Consider the following 17,395-nt stretch of genomic DNA (forward strand, 5'->3'; position numbering starts at 1 on the left):
AAAGCTAATATTCTTGTTGCTCCTGCAATGGCAGCTGGAGTTGGAGGGGTTAGATATTTACTTTCTTTCTCCTATGTACATTAGGTTTATTGTATTTATATTTCATTGGGTTTGTTCTGTAAAGTAGCCCCTTGGTGGCATCTATGGTGTGATGCGCTTGTAGATTACGTTTTACGCAACTGCATAAGTAGTGCATCAAACATTTAGTATTAAAGCATATACATTGTATTACTAATCCAATTTTGTATTATCAAGCCCTATACTATCATGTCCATGTTATATAATATTCAAAACAGGGCATATAAGGTAGATAGATGCTTAGTTGCTCATTCTAAGGACAAACTAACTTCATATTATGTTGTACATGGTGCACATTAAGCAAGAATCTAAGTTTATAAGTTTTTTTAAAATGGAACCTTTCAAAATTCTAAATAGAAATCACATGTTATAATCAAGCCGAGACTTTTTTTGTTGGCAATTGGTAAATCCTATGTAATATGAGGAGTGAAGCCCCAAAGCTGTTTCATTTCAGAATTCAGTGTTTTTGGGCTTGAAGCTTGTGTATCATTTTCATGTTTATCTGCAGGTATGGTGGTATTGAACTTTGGGTGATTAAAATTAGAGGTAGTGCTTTCCTATGGCACCAGGTTTGCTGCATGGTTGCTGTTCTATTCATGATTGGCAAAGGCCTGGAATCTCCAAATGTGGGTGCCTAAAACTCTCAACTAGATCACTTTAAAATTTTGTTTTGCTGTTGCCTTGTTCGTCGTTTAAGACGGTCCGGTAAAGTCATTCCTGTCTGATGACTGATGGCCGCATGTGTATTATGACATTTTCCAATTTTACTTGACGAAGCCAATTTTAGATCCTAGGAATGTTCATCCTTTTTAGTACTTTGAGCTAAACACTTCACTGCTTAAATTTTGTAGGTAATTGATATGCTACTGGACACTACTAGTATCCCAAGGAAACCTCAGTACACCATGTAACACCCTACCATACAGAGTCTTATGCTTAAGTCATAATTCAAAGATGGCAAGGTATTACGACCTCTAAAATAAAAGTTTAGTACATATAGTAGTATAAATGATTGATTATAACTAGGAGCCTTTGTAAAAAAAAAGGGTAAACAAAAACCGCAACTCGAAAGCGTAACACTCCGATCGAAAACGTAACGAACAAGGATAACCAACGCGTGATTATATATATACAAAGGAGTGTCAAAAACAGGAATATCAAGACTCAAGATCCGGCTGCGAAGATAACTGGTCCGAGCATAGCAATATATACATATGATAAAATAAGGAAAACCCCAAAGGAAACCCAAAGGGACACAAATACATAAAACATATTCTCCAAAATTTTCCCATAAGAGGAGTCATCACAGTTTGTATTATTTAATGGAGATAAAAGTATCTAAGCGAAACATATAAACCAAAACATAGCCCCGAGAACAAAAGATCTTCGCAAATCTAGAAGTCTCCAGCATGCCTCAGCGAGAAACCTCACGTACTGCATCTGAAAACCACAAAATCCGCATGGGTGAGAACCAGAGGTCCCCAGCATGGTAACAGCTTCCACATATATAATACATAATAATGGAGGAAAGCCAAAGGCAATCCTAGAACTTCCTCCAGATAATATCAAAGCTTATAAACAAGCTAAACCGTAAAGGGCATCTGACTAAGGATACTTCAGTCTAACTAACGCTTCCCTTTCCAATTCCTTCAGACCTCCCAACCACCAGCAGGAGTATAAAGTAGCAAACACAGTTATATCAACGAAGAATATGCAAATAGGAACAGTTAAGGCATTTAGACAATTAGCAAGTATTATGCAGTCAAATAGGCAATCTCAAACAATTCATATAGTATGCATATGATGAATGCCTGTCCCTAGTGGCTGATGATATCATCTTGTTGGTTATAGAGCCAACCCGACAAGTCCTGGTCGCTAACCATTGGACTGTCCCTCTGTCATGCATCCCCAACTCGAGTTATACTCGTCATAAACTTGATCATAATCATGATCTATATCCATCACCCTCACTGGTGAATATATACGGGGGCGAGCTCATCCGGGTCTTTCACAGTGCCCGGCCACACTTACGACATAGGGTCAGCAGAGTATCAAGTCTCAACCTGGAGCACGTGGTGGCTAGCCACTGCTACTACCCAGGGAAACTCGTATCTCAGATAGTGGAAGTGCAAATCACAATTATCAATAATTCAGCATAAACATGCATGAATTCTCATCCATGGATCAACATCCATATCAGCCATCCGGCTCACGGTTAAATCCATAACCAGCCAATATTCATAGCATACACAGCTATTCCGGCTCACGGTTCAATCCAGAACCAGCCAATTCATAAACAAATACGGCCTTTCGGCTCATGGCATAACAAGCACTTCCACCACCATCCTCCACATCTCACATAATCATCAATGATCCTCATTGATTATTCATTTTCCCTTGCTTCACTCGCAGGTTACCACATCCACTAGCTCCTTCTCTCATAGCTAGGCATATCATAATGATTTAAGATATAAGTGGTGAGATCGGAGGCTTAGAAGTATGAGATTTGGCTTTTAAAACTCAAAAATCAACTTTGGGATGAAAACAGGTCCACGCGTACGCGCACTCCATGCGCACGCGCGGATGACCTCAAAAACTTCATCGACGCGCAAGCGTCAAGCACGCTAACGCGTGGATTAAAAATTTGCCAATCGACGCGTACGCATCAACCACGCGTACGCGTGGGTGTTCTCGTGCCCCAGGCACAACACTGGCACAGTTCTGGCATGACTCTCTGGAAAATGGCTGGGCATTGGGTGCAGCACCATCGGCGCGCCCGCGCATATCACGCGCTCGCGTGGGTGACGCTTTCTGGAAGATCGGCGCGTACGCGCCAGGTGCGCCCACGCGCAAGGGGTCATTCTGCTAAAAATTTTCTAAGTTAAAATCTGCAAAATTCACAGATTTAGACCCCAATCTTCCGACGAACATAACTTCCTCATTTTAAATCATTTTTCTCCCGTTCTTCGAACGGCATGGACATCCCGGATCCAATTTCATTTCTAAATAGATTTGGCACAAAACAGAGATCCGTAGTCCAAGTTATGTCCCGTCAAAGTATACCCAAAAACCATGTTTTTCATAAAAACCACAAAGTGCCATTTTCAAAACAAGTCATTTCCAACTCTTTTCAAAATCAATCAAAACATGCCATTTTCATCCCTTTTCTTTGAAATCAATCTAAATATATCAAATTCCACATCAAGCCTCCTCAACTCACACATTGACACATTACCACAATTACAAAATCGCTATCTCATCATTTTAACCCACTTCACCCAAGTGGCTCAAACTCAAACATATTGACATATCATATACTACCCCTCATGCCAATTCTCAACAACACCAATTCCAATAAATCATTATTGTACACAATCAACATCATACTCAACATCAACATGGTTCAACCCACAATTCAACCATAACCAATCATCAAGCATATATCACAACATGCATATTTCTCATACATCATACCACCAAGGCATCAATAATCATCATCACATATATGACCACATCATATATCTCAATCATTCAACAACATCAACCATTCAATGCCTATCTTAGGGCCTCTAGCCTAAGTATTTCCTACCACATTACATATTAGATACGGGAAACCGAAACCATACCTTAGCCGATTTTTCCAAGCTCACCCGGAGCACTTCCAAACCACTTATCCACAAGCTCTCAAGGCCTCAATACCTCCAAGAACAGATTTTTCACCACCAAGCCCTTTCCAAGCTTTTCAAAATCACCAATCAAGCTCCAATATCCACACATACAAAACCTAAGCCACAACCATCATACCCATACACAACATCTCAAAACCCAAACATCATAAAATCACAAATCACACTAGGGTTAAGAATCTTACCACACCCAAGGTCCAAGGAGACAAGATTAACCTTCTCCTTCAAGAGAGTTAGGTCCTATAACATCAAAGAACCCAAAATCTCAACATTTCACCCATGAAACTCGAAAATAAGGGCTGAGATTTCGAACAGTAACACGTGGCTTACCTCAAGATTGGTTGTATGGGTTTTGTAGAGCTCTCCGCGGTGAACGCGTGGCTGCAAACGGAGCGGCAATCGGAGCTCTAGATCAAAAGTTATGGTGGTTTGAAGATCAACCAAGGGAGAGAACTTGAGAGAGTGTTCTTCCTCCCTTTCTCTCTAATTTCAGCTTGTGTGTGTAACAAATGAGGAGAGAGAGTGCTGAAAACTAGGGTTTTGGTTAAGTTATATTGGGCCAAGGGCCCACTTTGGGTCCAATTGGCCCGGTTTGGCCCGTTCGGTCCAATCTTGGTCCGAATTCTATAAAATTGGTACCAAAATTCTCGTCTCAATCTCCTCTATCACATTTAGCCACAAAAATCACATTTTGGGCTTTCTAGAATAAATTCTCATTTATGGGTTAATTAGCCGTTAATTAACCGGGTTTTACACACCATGGCTTTGAAGGTTCCATTGGTTCTTCAGTCGTGTGAATTTGAAGATATTAAGTTTATATGCTCATCAGGTAGTTCTAATTTTTTCCTAGATTACAGAACATGGTAACTTGCTATCTTCCTAGAAATCCAGTACCAGTTAGCATATTGGAAATGCATCGTCTTTCCAAATGCAGCATGATATGAAGAGCGCCGCTCCAAATTTGACTCAAAACATGAAGGCCATATTCATACTGCTCATCTCAACATTGTAGGCCTTCCTATATAAGTTGTATTATCAAATGATCACTTTTTTCCTAATTGAAAGTTCTGATGTAGACTGTAATCTTTTTATCTAGGCTATTGAAGCCCCTCTGAGATTTTATTGTGAGCAAAAAAGCCAAAGATAATTAATTATCAATTATTGATGCAAAATTACTCACCCTTACCTGCTATTTACTTGGATACTAGCACTTTGTTGTATTTAATCTTTCATTCTTGTGAGTAAATGAAATGACACAAATGAGATTAACTGAAATGAGTAATGACCAAAACTGATTGCAGGTGAACAACAATTTGCTTGGTTTTGACACTTTCAGCTTTCAAATTTATGTTTTTTTTTTTACTAAAGATAGGGAGACTCGAATCCGCGACCTCTTAGATGAGTATGGGGAGACTAATTATATATTTTATGCTGGATCTAATTATATATTTTAGATACACTTTTTTAAAAGGTAGCTACTTCCACGAAGAGATGATGTTGTAAACCGTTAGATAGTTTAGTCAAATATGTCGAATCATTTAATAGTTCGCAATATCATTTTCATATAAAGATGACTTTATTGAAATAATCACTATTTTAAAATTGTCTTTTGATAAGTGATTTATAAATATTCGTATTCAAATACCTGAAGAGCTTAGGGTTAGTGTTCAGATCTTGATAGGATACACAATGTTGAATTTACTTGAAACTTCTATGAAAAAAAACTACAAATTTTGCTTGATTTTCGTTATGAACATGGAAATAAACTTGCTAGTTGCTATGGCCACTTTTGTTTTGGGGGGTGGGGGTGGGGGAGGAAAGAAAAAGGACAAAAGCTACTTCTAAAATGCTTTTGTCCATGTTTCCAATATTTGGTGCCTCCAAGGCTTCAATCAAACTCCTCCAAACCTGTCATTCAGCATGTGGGAAAAAGGTTAAATCCCCTAAACAACTTAAATCCCTTCCATACCTTTTCCTCGATGATGGTGGGATAAGATAATCATAATGGCCCTATGTGTTAATTGTTATCCTGTATATCAGTATATGTACTAGTGAATGGGCCTATACGATGCACGGAAATAAACAATTTGGACTTAATGATACAATAATTTATGATTATTTTTCATAAAAACTGAATTAAAAAAAGAATGCTTCAATATAATAATATGCGAATGCTCCTATCTTGAACCAAATTTTCATTCATGAATATACTTAGTCTAAATCTTAACAGAACTATCTGAACAATATGTCATGTGTCACCAAAAAATCTTACAGGTCTGGATGTTGTAAAATGAAAACTCACTAATGTGCCTTTCATTCCTTAAAGAATGTATTATTTCTATGCTTGGTAGGAAAAAAAATAGACTTTACACTAAAAATCTGCATTGATAAGTGCTACATAACACACTGGTTCATTGTGCCTTTCCACCCTAAAGATACACACATCATTTTCATTGTGCCAAAGAAGGATCCTCTTCCATGCAACTTCACAGGCTTCTTCATTTGTCACCACATCCCATAAACCATCACTAGCTAGAATAAGGCACTCGTCATGTTTCTCCTGTTGCAGAAACTTCACTTTCAGTTCTGGAATAATACATGGTTTCAAGTACTTATCACTTATTAGACAAGAACTAAGATGATTAGACTAATTTAAAGGAACTAAAATGCTATATTTTTTTAGCAAAAAAGAAATACTTTTTTGTAGTGTTGAAAGAGCAGAGCCGTCGGCTAAGAAATTCTTCTCGGTAAAAGAGAAAATAATTTCATTGCAAGTATAGTTCTCAACCGACAAGTAATGCCCAATCAAAGTTTAATTTTGGTTGTCACAAGTCCAACCCAATAAAAATAACCGAGAGTATTAGATCTTGGGTCGTCTTCTCAAGGAATTGCAGTGAGGTATGCATATTATTGGTTATGGTATCCAAGGGGTGGGTTGGTAAAAGTGCAAGAAATTAAAAAGGCAACAAATGTAAATCAAACAACTAAAGAAAATAATTACTAAAGATAGACATTCATGGTAAGGATTGAGAATATAGGTTTTCTATCCTAGTCATCAATCATAATACAATAATTAATAATAGCTTATCCTATTTAGTCATCTCCAACAATGGAAGAAGGTATAATATTATCTTCACACGAGAGAAAGTCAAATAAGACTAGTTAATCTCAATCCAAAAGTCCTAATCAACTTGCTAATTGAATCAGCAAGAGATTAGAGTCAATGAAAATAATATTAACTAACAAGTCTGGATTACCAATCTAAATTGGGTATTAATAATTCAAGATTGCCCAATTTCTCTTTCCAAGCTAAGAATGCTAAAAAAACTACTCTAACATCCAACCAAGTATTTTTTTCAAACACTTGGAAGGCATAAAAAGAAAATATGATAAATTGCAAGAAATAGTAAATTCTACAACTATCCAATACAAGAAATTAACAATGACAACTAAGGAAAGCACATTAAACATGAAATACCTCAAAATTGCATTAAAGAGAATGAAAATTAACAAGAGTGCATGAACATAAAAGTAACCAAAATAAGAAATTAACAAGAAGAAATGGGAAAATCAAGACAATAGAACAAGAAATTGTAAAGAAAACAAGAAATTAAACCTAGATCTAAGAGAATTTAACCTAATCCTAACTTAATTATAGAGAGAAGAGGGAGCTTCTCCCTCTAGAAAACTAACTAAAGCATGATCCTAGCTAATCTAATTGCTCCCCCTTGACCCATCTTGAGTTTTGCATGAAATAGTCTAAAAAATGAGTTGGAATTAGGCCTGGGCAGCTCAGAAATCGCCCCAGCGTTTTGCCTTTAATAAGGTCACGTGTTGCTTGTGACGCGTACACGTGGACGACGCATGCGCGTCACTGGCAAATTTTCTTGTCACGCGTACGTGTCATGTCATGCGTACACATCGCCTGGACGATGCACCTCATCACGCGTGCGCGTCTGTCACGCGTGCGCATCGCTCTAAGCACTCCAAGTCTTTGTTTTTCCATGAATTCTCCTTTTTGCATGCTTTTCTCTTCACCTTTTCAATCCAATACTTGCCTTATGAATCTGAAATCACTCAACAAACGTATCAAGACATCGAATAGAATTAAAGTGAATTAAATTTAGCTATTTTAAGGCCTAAAAAGTATATTTTCACTCTTAAGCACAAATTTAGGGAGAATTACAAAATCATACTATTTCATTGAATAAATGTAGGATAAGTTGATAAAATTCCCTAAATTAAGCACAGGATAAATCACAAAATTAGGGTTTATCAAGTGTTCTATACAAAGGTTGTACCAGTTTATTCATTTTACTAGAAACCATAACCCTTATTAAGAAAAAGTTTACAGTAACTAGCATCACTTCAAATCCAACTACATTGACATAAATATGCTGCAAAGATGCCAAAGGCAGATACATACATATGGATCTTGACATTGCCAAAACGCCAAGAACTCGGTACCCTTGCCAATGTATAACCCTTGCCAATGTATGACCCTCCCTCCTGCAGCTTCTATCCTTGCCCACTCATCTTCCCTATTTGGCTGCAAACATGAAGTAAAGTCTCCTCTATCAGATGGCTCTAATTTTTAAGTTTAACTCATGAAAAATATTGTGAAAATAGAAAGAAGTGCCTTACTTTGTGGTCAGCAGACAATGGAATGCCTTGTTTTTCGCAATACACGACGGCTCTTGAATCCCGACAATTTGTGACTATTATGTGTGATTGACTCAATATGGTAACCACTGTAGTGGAGCCAGCAGTCTCATGAGCAATTGGTTCGATTGTAGACTCTGGTCCACCACTGTTATTTCTGCCATTACCAGCTCGAATTCCTCTAACTTCATCATCTATTTTTTTAAAACAACCTACAAATGCTTTCTTTCAATGGTCCTATAAAGAATCTCTCAGTTCTATTTCTGCTAAACTTGGTTGTGCAGCTCCTATCTCCTCAATCAAAGCTGAATGCAGGCGTTCCCGACAGTAATTGGCAACCTACCAACCAAAAGAACAACAAAATAAAATCCAGTTATCGTCAGACTTCAATAAAAGTTGTATAATTTTATTTTGTTAGTGATTTTTAACTAATACTTGAAAGCTTCCATGTCCTTCATAGACACTGAAAAAGTGGGCCAATGATATTCAGTTGGGGTAGCCACTATATTTGACTGCCACATATTGAATTGCATGGATAACTGGAAACATCATGTGCATAGAATACATAGTGGACATGTAAATTATACAGGAATTAAAAAGTGATGCCATTAGTTGGATTGTAGTGCAGTAGAAAATCAAGCACAACAATAATATGCATTTCAGCTAAATTTCAAAAGGGAAAAGAAACAAAATGCTGAAGACCTACATATCACATTCTCAATGACATATAAAGCTTCTAAGAAAAATGATCATCATAATTTTATGACCACAAATATCAACTGAATTAAGGGTTAATAACTCAAAACAAAACAAATAAAAAAATAAAAAGATGAGTTTAGTTATATTTATAGGTCTATGATTATTAGTTTGGCATAGATTAAAATAGAATAACCAACCAACCATAAAGTTATGACATATTGCCTCCATAGGAAGAATTATATTAGAACTGAAGACAAATTTTGATTTTTCTAACAGAGGACAATAGAAATTAAAATACCAATAATATCACACTATCATAAAAAATTAATGTAATCTGATACTATATGCATTTAGATTGGGAATCCTAAACGAAGACAAAATGCATAAAGCACAAATCAAGAGGGCAGAATATATTATTTGTTTTTTTAAAAAATAAGTTAAAAAGAACATCTTGCCAAACCATATACCCCATAGGAAGAACCAAACACAATGAAGGAACAAAAAAGATAATGAAGGAGCTTAATTATTTTCTTTTTCTTTTTTTTTTGAATTCAATCCAGCTAAAACATCACTGATGAACATCGAAACATTAAATCACATCGATTACAATCAAACAACAAACAATTAAAACCAAAAAAAGAAATAAATTAAAGTAAATAATAAATTTAAGCAATTAGAATTGGTTCCTAGAATTAAAGGCAAAATATATATAACAATCATACAAAAATTAACTCAGAATATGTAAAAATTCACAAGAAAAAATTTGACCATGATTCCCAATTTAAATTTGAAATTTCTTGTAGTAATTAGATTCTTGCAGTGTTGATGAAGAAGGGCCATGACATGCATGATTGCAGAAATAGGAACGAAAAAATTTTAAATTTAACCATGATCCTCAATTTACATTTGAAAGTTCAATAAGCGCACACCTTCATATTAGAAATGGTTCTTAATTGAGATTACACAATTGTTGAAGCAAGCAAACCCTATAATAATTACATGAGCAAAAGTTAACAAAATAAAATTAAATTAATTGAAAAGCTGAAGAACTCACTGCAGCAGAGAGGATAGAGAAGGATCGCAATGACAAGAAAAGGAATTGTCATTGAAGAACTTACCGACCAGCCGACAACAAGAAAAAGATCGTGACGGAAAATCGAAGGGCACCGGCAAAAAATGAACGTGCCCGTGGGTTCTGTGCACGTGAGTGACGCTACTGGGAGAAGTGGGATGCTCGGTTGAGGCTAGTCCGGCCGCGACGGCAGCCTCTGGCTGACGGAGGGTAGCTCGGCGATGGAAAAATGGGATGTTGCTCTGCTCTGATAGGGTTTAGGATTTGGTTAGTGAGAGAAAGAAGGGAGAGGGGGTGGTGCCCTTTGTTTTCGAACAAAACGACGCCGTTGTTTATGCTTTAACGAACCGGGCCTTAAAAAACCCGACCGGTTTGGCCGATTGTTCAGTTAACCATAAATTTGGCCGATTTTTTACCGGTTTTGTGTTTTCTTTCCTTTGGAATTTCTGTTTGTTCTATTCCATCTCTTTTTCACCAAATAATAACTAGTTATCACAAATCACACTGCACTACTATCAAAATTTCTTCCCTATTTTCTTCAAACTTGTCATTTAATTTTACAACAAAATATCCAGAATTAAGCATTTTTTTAGTTTATTTAATAAATAATGATGTTGGAATTATGCTTAATAAATGGATGAAATGAGAAAAAAAATTATTTCTTTGTCAAAATATGCTAATCAAACTCTTAATTTATGTGTAATTAATTATCATCTAATTTTGTAAAATCATGCGTATAATTTTTTAGTTATAATGTGTTGTGTAAGAATTGTGTGTCATTCTTTGTTCATGATAGATTATATTGTTATGGTGAATGTTATTATTATGCGAGTTAAGTAAATTTTTTATATGTCTCTTAAAATGACTCAACAGTAGTTTCTAATATATAACAAAATATCGTATAAACTAACTCCACCAAGTTTATTAGAGAAATATTTCGAGGATAGGATTTTAATAAGAGAATGACCTAAACTAAAAAATGCCTAAAAAAATATGACGTGTCTCAGCAAATATAAAATGCACAGAATTTAAGAAAATAATTCTTCAATCTTTTTACAGTCGTGACTGTTTTTGTAGCATATCTTTCATATATGCATGTGACTTATCCATAATTTCTTACTTTTTCATATTGAATTCCTTACTCACTAAGTCAATTGCTAGCCTCATCTTATCATTGTCATATACCTAGTAATTTTAAAAAGCACGAAGCAATTAGAATAATATATATTTAGTTATATATAACATTTTTCTCTAATAATTATACACAATTTAGAACATGAATTAGATTGGTCACCGTGATGCCAAAATTATCGGTCCACCCGCACTCTTTGATCCATTAAGCAACCCAAATACTGCAGTCATTATTGTTTAGTTTAATGTGTGATTGTACTACTATGTCAGTTTAATCAAACACATAATTCGTACATAACAAACTTAATAGACATGAAAGTAAAATGGATTAGGAAATTAATATTACTTACGAGCCCTTCTTCTATTGTGGCAGGTCAGACAGTTCCATTATATAAAATTTAGACACTCGAGATATAATGATTTCGCTGGAATTGTAGAAAGATTTGTGTTCTAACATTCGTTCAATAAATATAGCCTATATGACATAATATATAGTTGGATATTATCAAAAGCAAGCAATGTAACTAGTTAATTTTTATTATATGTCTAAAATAGTTAGGTTTTAAAGAAATTAAAAATTATTAATTTGATAATAATGTTAAAAAAATGAACCTTAATTTCGAATAAACAAATTACTATTAGGTTACAAACCAAATATAGCAAAGATTTTGAAATACAAACTTAAATCGTTATTTCAAACAATGAGGTTTTTTGTTATATAGAAAATATTTAAAATTTATAAAGAATAAGAGCTGAAAAATTAATTTTATTGAACAAAATAAATTTGGGCTACTTAACATGGTTTCAACTGATAATAGCCTACCATAGTTTTTGTCTGGGATTTTACATGAATCAAGCACAAATATCTGTTTCTTTTTCATGTCTACAATCATCAAGAACCAATGGTCATTAAGATCGTTGATCGGGACAAAAATCTAATTATTTACGCAATAATGATGATTGTCAGCCTATGCTAGTAAGATAAACATACAATTTGGATTAAATAAATCATATATGATCTACTAAAAATTAAAGTACTTATCCTTGATAAGCACCCAATCTTATATATGTAGTGATCTGCAAATTATTCCCTTAGTTATTTGGGTGGTCTGAACCAAGTAAGTGCTAGTTGCTGATTAATTTGTCATAAAAAACATGAAATCGGATTATTTATATTACTTGAAAGTTAAACCAAACAAACTATTTACTAAAAATTTTGTCAGAGTATTTATGTACTGAAACTTACCAAAAAGGTTATTGGCAAAAACCATACGGATGGCAATTTGTTAAGCTTTTTATGCTTTTGAGTGAGAATGCAAGCAAGGGAATCTATAACCTATAAACAAATACATTTGTATATTTTTAATTTTATGATATATAACTTTAACAGTTTGTACTTTCATGTTAAATAACAAAAAAAAATCAATATTTACATCTTGGATGACTTGTTCTCCTGGAATTAACGTGGTTAAACTTTCTCTATTTGCATATGATGTACGAGTTGACACCATTACTTCATCCCTATAAGAATACAGATGCAAATAGTTATTTGAGGAATTTTTTGTAGCTATAGTATCAAATAGACTTGCAACAAATCGAATAACGTTATGATGATTTACCGATTAACTTGGAACTTTAAATCCGGGCCAAAAATATAAGCGACACAAGCAAGCTCATCTGTTATTAGAATCATGTCCTCTGGTGGCCTAAAATTCATGGGCGTCCACTACAAGCACAAAGTCATTATCATGTGTAATTAAATAATAAAATTAAAAATAATTTGAGATAAACAATGTCATTACAATACCAATTCATGTTTTTATACACATACTGTGGAATTTTTGGGCCACATAAACGCCATGGCATACCAAATGATGAAGTATCCTTTTTACCAATATATATTTCCGTATTTGAATTCCAATTTAATTCATGAACATCGTTTGCGTGCTTATCAGAATTGTTGCTAGGGGAAATTTATGTAGGGTGGGTTGTACATTTGTTCTATAACGTTTTTGAAATCGACTGAATTTGCTCATTATTTTATCTATGTCAACTTTGTTATCAGTCATTGAATTATTGATATTTGTCATATTATTAATAGCTAAATTTTTTATGTATGAATTGTCCGATCTAGTTCTATTCATAGCATACAATGGATAAGCCATTTGTGTCTGTTTTTTGAGGATTTTCGTGAGAGAGGTTATGACTGTTGTCATCTTATTAACTGCATTCGTAAAAATAATGTGGTCGTACGGGTTGTAGTTGGGTGGTAAGTGAGTTTCAACGTGTTGAGACTAGTTATTGTTGAGAAGTGAGTTCACCTCCTTTTGTTTCTTGTTTCTCGTTTTAAACTTTCATGAAAACTGTATTTTAAATGATGAACATAATACATAAATTACAAACATATATTTAATACATCAACAGATACTAAATAATTAATAAATATTACTATTGTACTCCAAAGAGTACATAAAGTTGAGTGAAAATTAATTTATATAAAAAATTTATCATAAAGAAGGTATTTTATTTTTTGTTTTTTAATTAAAAATAAATACAGTTTATATCTTTTAGACATCACAATATTAAAAATAATATTGAGAGTAGAAACATATAAATATTTTTATTCTAAGATATTCAAAGTCACAAACATGGAAAATATTTGAGTAGCATAGCTTTTTGAAGTTGAAAAAATGATTACATCATTTTTTACGAAAAATACGTTAAAATATTAATCTAATATATTTTTCATGAGTTATATTGCAGAAAAATTATTTAGACGAGGAAAACTGATTCATGATTTAAAAATTGTAATTAAAAATAATTTACATAATTTTAGAAAAGGTTTAAAATCTTGTACTATAAATATGTATTAATAAATAATAAAATTTTTTTCGATTATATTAAAGAGTACGGGATAATAATAAAGAATTAACTTAATGTTAAGAAAAGCTTAAAACTGGGTTTAAGTCCATTATTTGGATGTATCGATCATAATATAATGTCATATTTAGTTGTAGTTTAAAGTTGGATTCATTACCTTGAAGATGTATCTATTATTTGTTTCAATATTTTTTTCTCTATTTTAACCTACTCTTATCCATGAAATTTATACAAGGGTCTATCGATTCACTTGTGATTTTTTAAATTATAAAAGTTTTTGACAATTTATGACCGATGTGCTCCAAATTTGTAGGGCCAATGCCAAAAATTAGAATTTCAAATTTTGAACATTGTACAAATCAATTTTAAAATTTTGAAAGCCAATTAGTTTTAAATTTACATCCTACAAAATTGGGTTTAAATCCATTATTCAGATGGACCGATCATAATATAATGTCATATTTAGTTGTAGTTTAAAGTTGGATCGGTCACTTTGAAGATGTATTTATTATTTGTTTCAACGTGCTTTTTCTCTGCTTCAGTCAGTGGGCACGAAATGATAGGAGACAGCTTTGGTTTGAACTCTGGACCTTTCCAAATTAGAGCACTAATCATCCACTATGTCAAATTATCTTTTATTAAACAATATGCTAATAGTCATATGTATATTAAAAAGCAATATCTTTTGTGTACCAAACACTTATCATCCTAACAAAATTAATAATTAAATCATATTAAAGCAATTATATTGTAAAACATTATTTTTATTTTTTGATGATAATATTGTATTTATTTGTTTTTATAATTTAATTTTGATACGTTGATATTATAAAATATTTGACACAGTAGTTATCCTATGTCCCTACCTTTTTCTATCTTTTGCTGATTTTTCACACTGTCATGTCTTTCGCTGATCATAAATCAAACATCATCTTCCATTACAACATTATAAAAATAACTTAGTTTGAAATTCCAAAACACAACATGCCAAATCACCATACAATGAAATTCTAGACATAGTTATAGTATGACATACCTTAGTGAGCATGTCAAGATGGCTGCTGTTATTCTTTTTTGCAGTTTGAACACTTTCTCTGTTGCTTAAATTTTGAGTTTTTCTTGGGAGTTCCCTTACTCTTCACCACCAATGGGTTAACAATGTAGTCATCGTCTAAATTACCTTTGTGTGGATTTTCACCTCACTTTTGGAGTTTTGTAATTGTGTTGACAATATCATTCATTGCTTCGATAAAATCACTGGAGTTCTTACATGCAACATCCATCAACCTAGAACACTCAGTACCTAACACACCCAAACGACACTTGAGTACCTTATCAAAATCACTTGGATCATTGACATTTGACTTCATGAAATCACTCTTGGCATTTTTTGTCCATCACTTGCACACTAAGCGTTCTGGAATAAATTCAACGTGTTGATGCTTTAGGCATGCACATATGTGCATGCAGGGAATCCCTCGATTTTCGAACCACAAACACTCACAACGAAGCATCCCTCCAACTCTGTCAAACTAAACCACATGATCAATCTCTGGCATTCCAAAACTGTTACACTTGAAGTATAGTTTTCCACCATCCTGAATTACTAACTCTGTGTTCATAGCACAAGCACCCTCAATTTCCTTCCTGAAATCCCGGAACATGTTACGAGTGAAAGTCTTTGCAGCAAAACCTTCAAGTGTCGGAAAAGAAGTCACAAATACTGGATCGGTATATTTACTATTGAACTCTACAACTCTTTCATTATTCCTGTAATGGCTAACAACGGTCTCCATGTTATTGATGAATTCAAGAAGGGTATCTTTCTTTCTGACATATGCTTTTATTAGAGAGTTAATCCCTTCACATTGGGATATTGTCCTGATTCGCCTAAAAAATTAGTTCCTCAAATATGCAAGAGCCCATAAATTCCTCAGCTCATAGGTTTGGTCGACCCAAGAGTTACTTGATAAGTTATACTTCTCCACCATGTCTCCCCACATGACCTCAAACTCTTCAACACTCAGATTAGCATAAATCAATTTCTTGATGTCAGTTAGAAATCCACTGATCTTAACCTTCTCGCATGCATTCCTATGTAAGTGCCATGCACATAGTCAATGTGTTGCATAAGGAAATACTTGTTTAATGGCTTCTCTCATTGAAAGATCTCTGTCGGTGACAACTGCCATAAGGTGTTTATCCATTGATTCCAAAAAACTTTCCAAGAGCCACTTGTATGAACCAATATCCTCATTAACAAGAAGACCACATCCAAATATGACAGTCTGCCCATGATGACTGCTACCAGAAAATATCACAAGTGGTTTATTGTAGACGTTTCTATTGTAAGTCGAATCAAACGTCAAGACATTCCAAAGCACTCATAATCAATACGACTAGTCCCATCAGCCAAAAAAAAAAATTTCCAATCGATTCTCATTACTTAATGTGTACTTGCCAAAGAAATAAGAATCATTCCCAGCCTTACCTCTCAGGTAGCTTATTGCAGCATTTGCATCACCACCCTTGACCGTTTTCTTCCTTTGTTGAGTAATGAGGTTGTACATATCCTTTTGGTTGAATGACAAGTTTATATATCCACCTTTTTGAGCAGCCAAGTATCCCAAGATGTGACAGGTCATGATGCCTATGTCGTGCAAATTATTCGCCTGAGCTTCACCCGAGACACTAAATGTGCGATACTCAGGCATCATGCTAACGTCGAGTGGATCAACTAATCCATGAGAGTACTCTTCGTAGAACGAAACAACCTTCCATTTATGAATTTTTCTATCTAGTCTTGCATGAATTCTCGCACGGCAACAACTTCGAGTTAGAGGTCGGTGGTCCCTGATTCTTTCGTCCTTTTCAACCTCTTCCTTTTTTGAGCCTGCCCGATTACAAACAATTTGACGCATAATTACACAACCCTAGCTATCCTGACTTCGTCCAACCTCACAGCGAAACCGTGCAGCATTGCATAAGTCTTGTAGAATCGATAAACAGCATCCTCATCTGGAAACTCAAGTTGTAAGATATCTTCTCGTGACAGCTCTGCTATCCTCTTATCTTGAGGCCTATCTTCATCAACCTCCAAATCATCGTCTAAAAACTCTAGTTCGTCTCCTCTTGGGAACTCCTTGTCGGAGTGTGTTCCAAACAAATCGCTATCCGGCAGCTCCAT

At 34.5% G+C, this 17,395-nt stretch overlaps 1 protein-coding gene and 1 long non-coding RNA gene across 2 annotated transcripts; both read right to left on the bottom strand.

The window, feature by feature from the left end:
- Positions 1-7,215: 7,215 nt before the first annotated feature.
- LOC140174254 (uncharacterized) lies at positions 7,216-8,874 on the bottom strand. The gene is made up of 3 exons (XR_011863526.1): positions 8,409-8,874; positions 8,191-8,313; positions 7,216-7,831 (listed from the first exon to the last, which is right to left on the bottom strand). It is a non-coding gene; the product is annotated as an uncharacterized lncRNA (long non-coding RNA).
- Positions 8,875-15,740: 6,866 nt separating this feature from the next.
- Positions 15,741-17,395, bottom strand: LOC112701657 (protein FAR1-RELATED SEQUENCE 5-like). The gene is made up of 5 exons (XM_025752391.2): positions 17,179-17,395; positions 16,666-17,101; positions 16,444-16,551; positions 16,189-16,302; positions 15,741-16,098 (listed from the first exon to the last, which is right to left on the bottom strand). Exons 1-5 carry the CDS (start codon positions 17,393-17,395, stop codon positions 15,741-15,743), a joined length of 1,233 nt encoding a protein of 410 aa, XP_025608176.2.

Source organism: Arachis hypogaea, chromosome 7 (genome assembly GCF_003086295.3).
Source record: "Arachis hypogaea cultivar Tifrunner chromosome 7, arahy.Tifrunner.gnm2.J5K5, whole genome shotgun sequence".
NCBI classification, from domain to species: domain Eukaryota; kingdom Viridiplantae; phylum Streptophyta; class Magnoliopsida; order Fabales; family Fabaceae; genus Arachis; species Arachis hypogaea.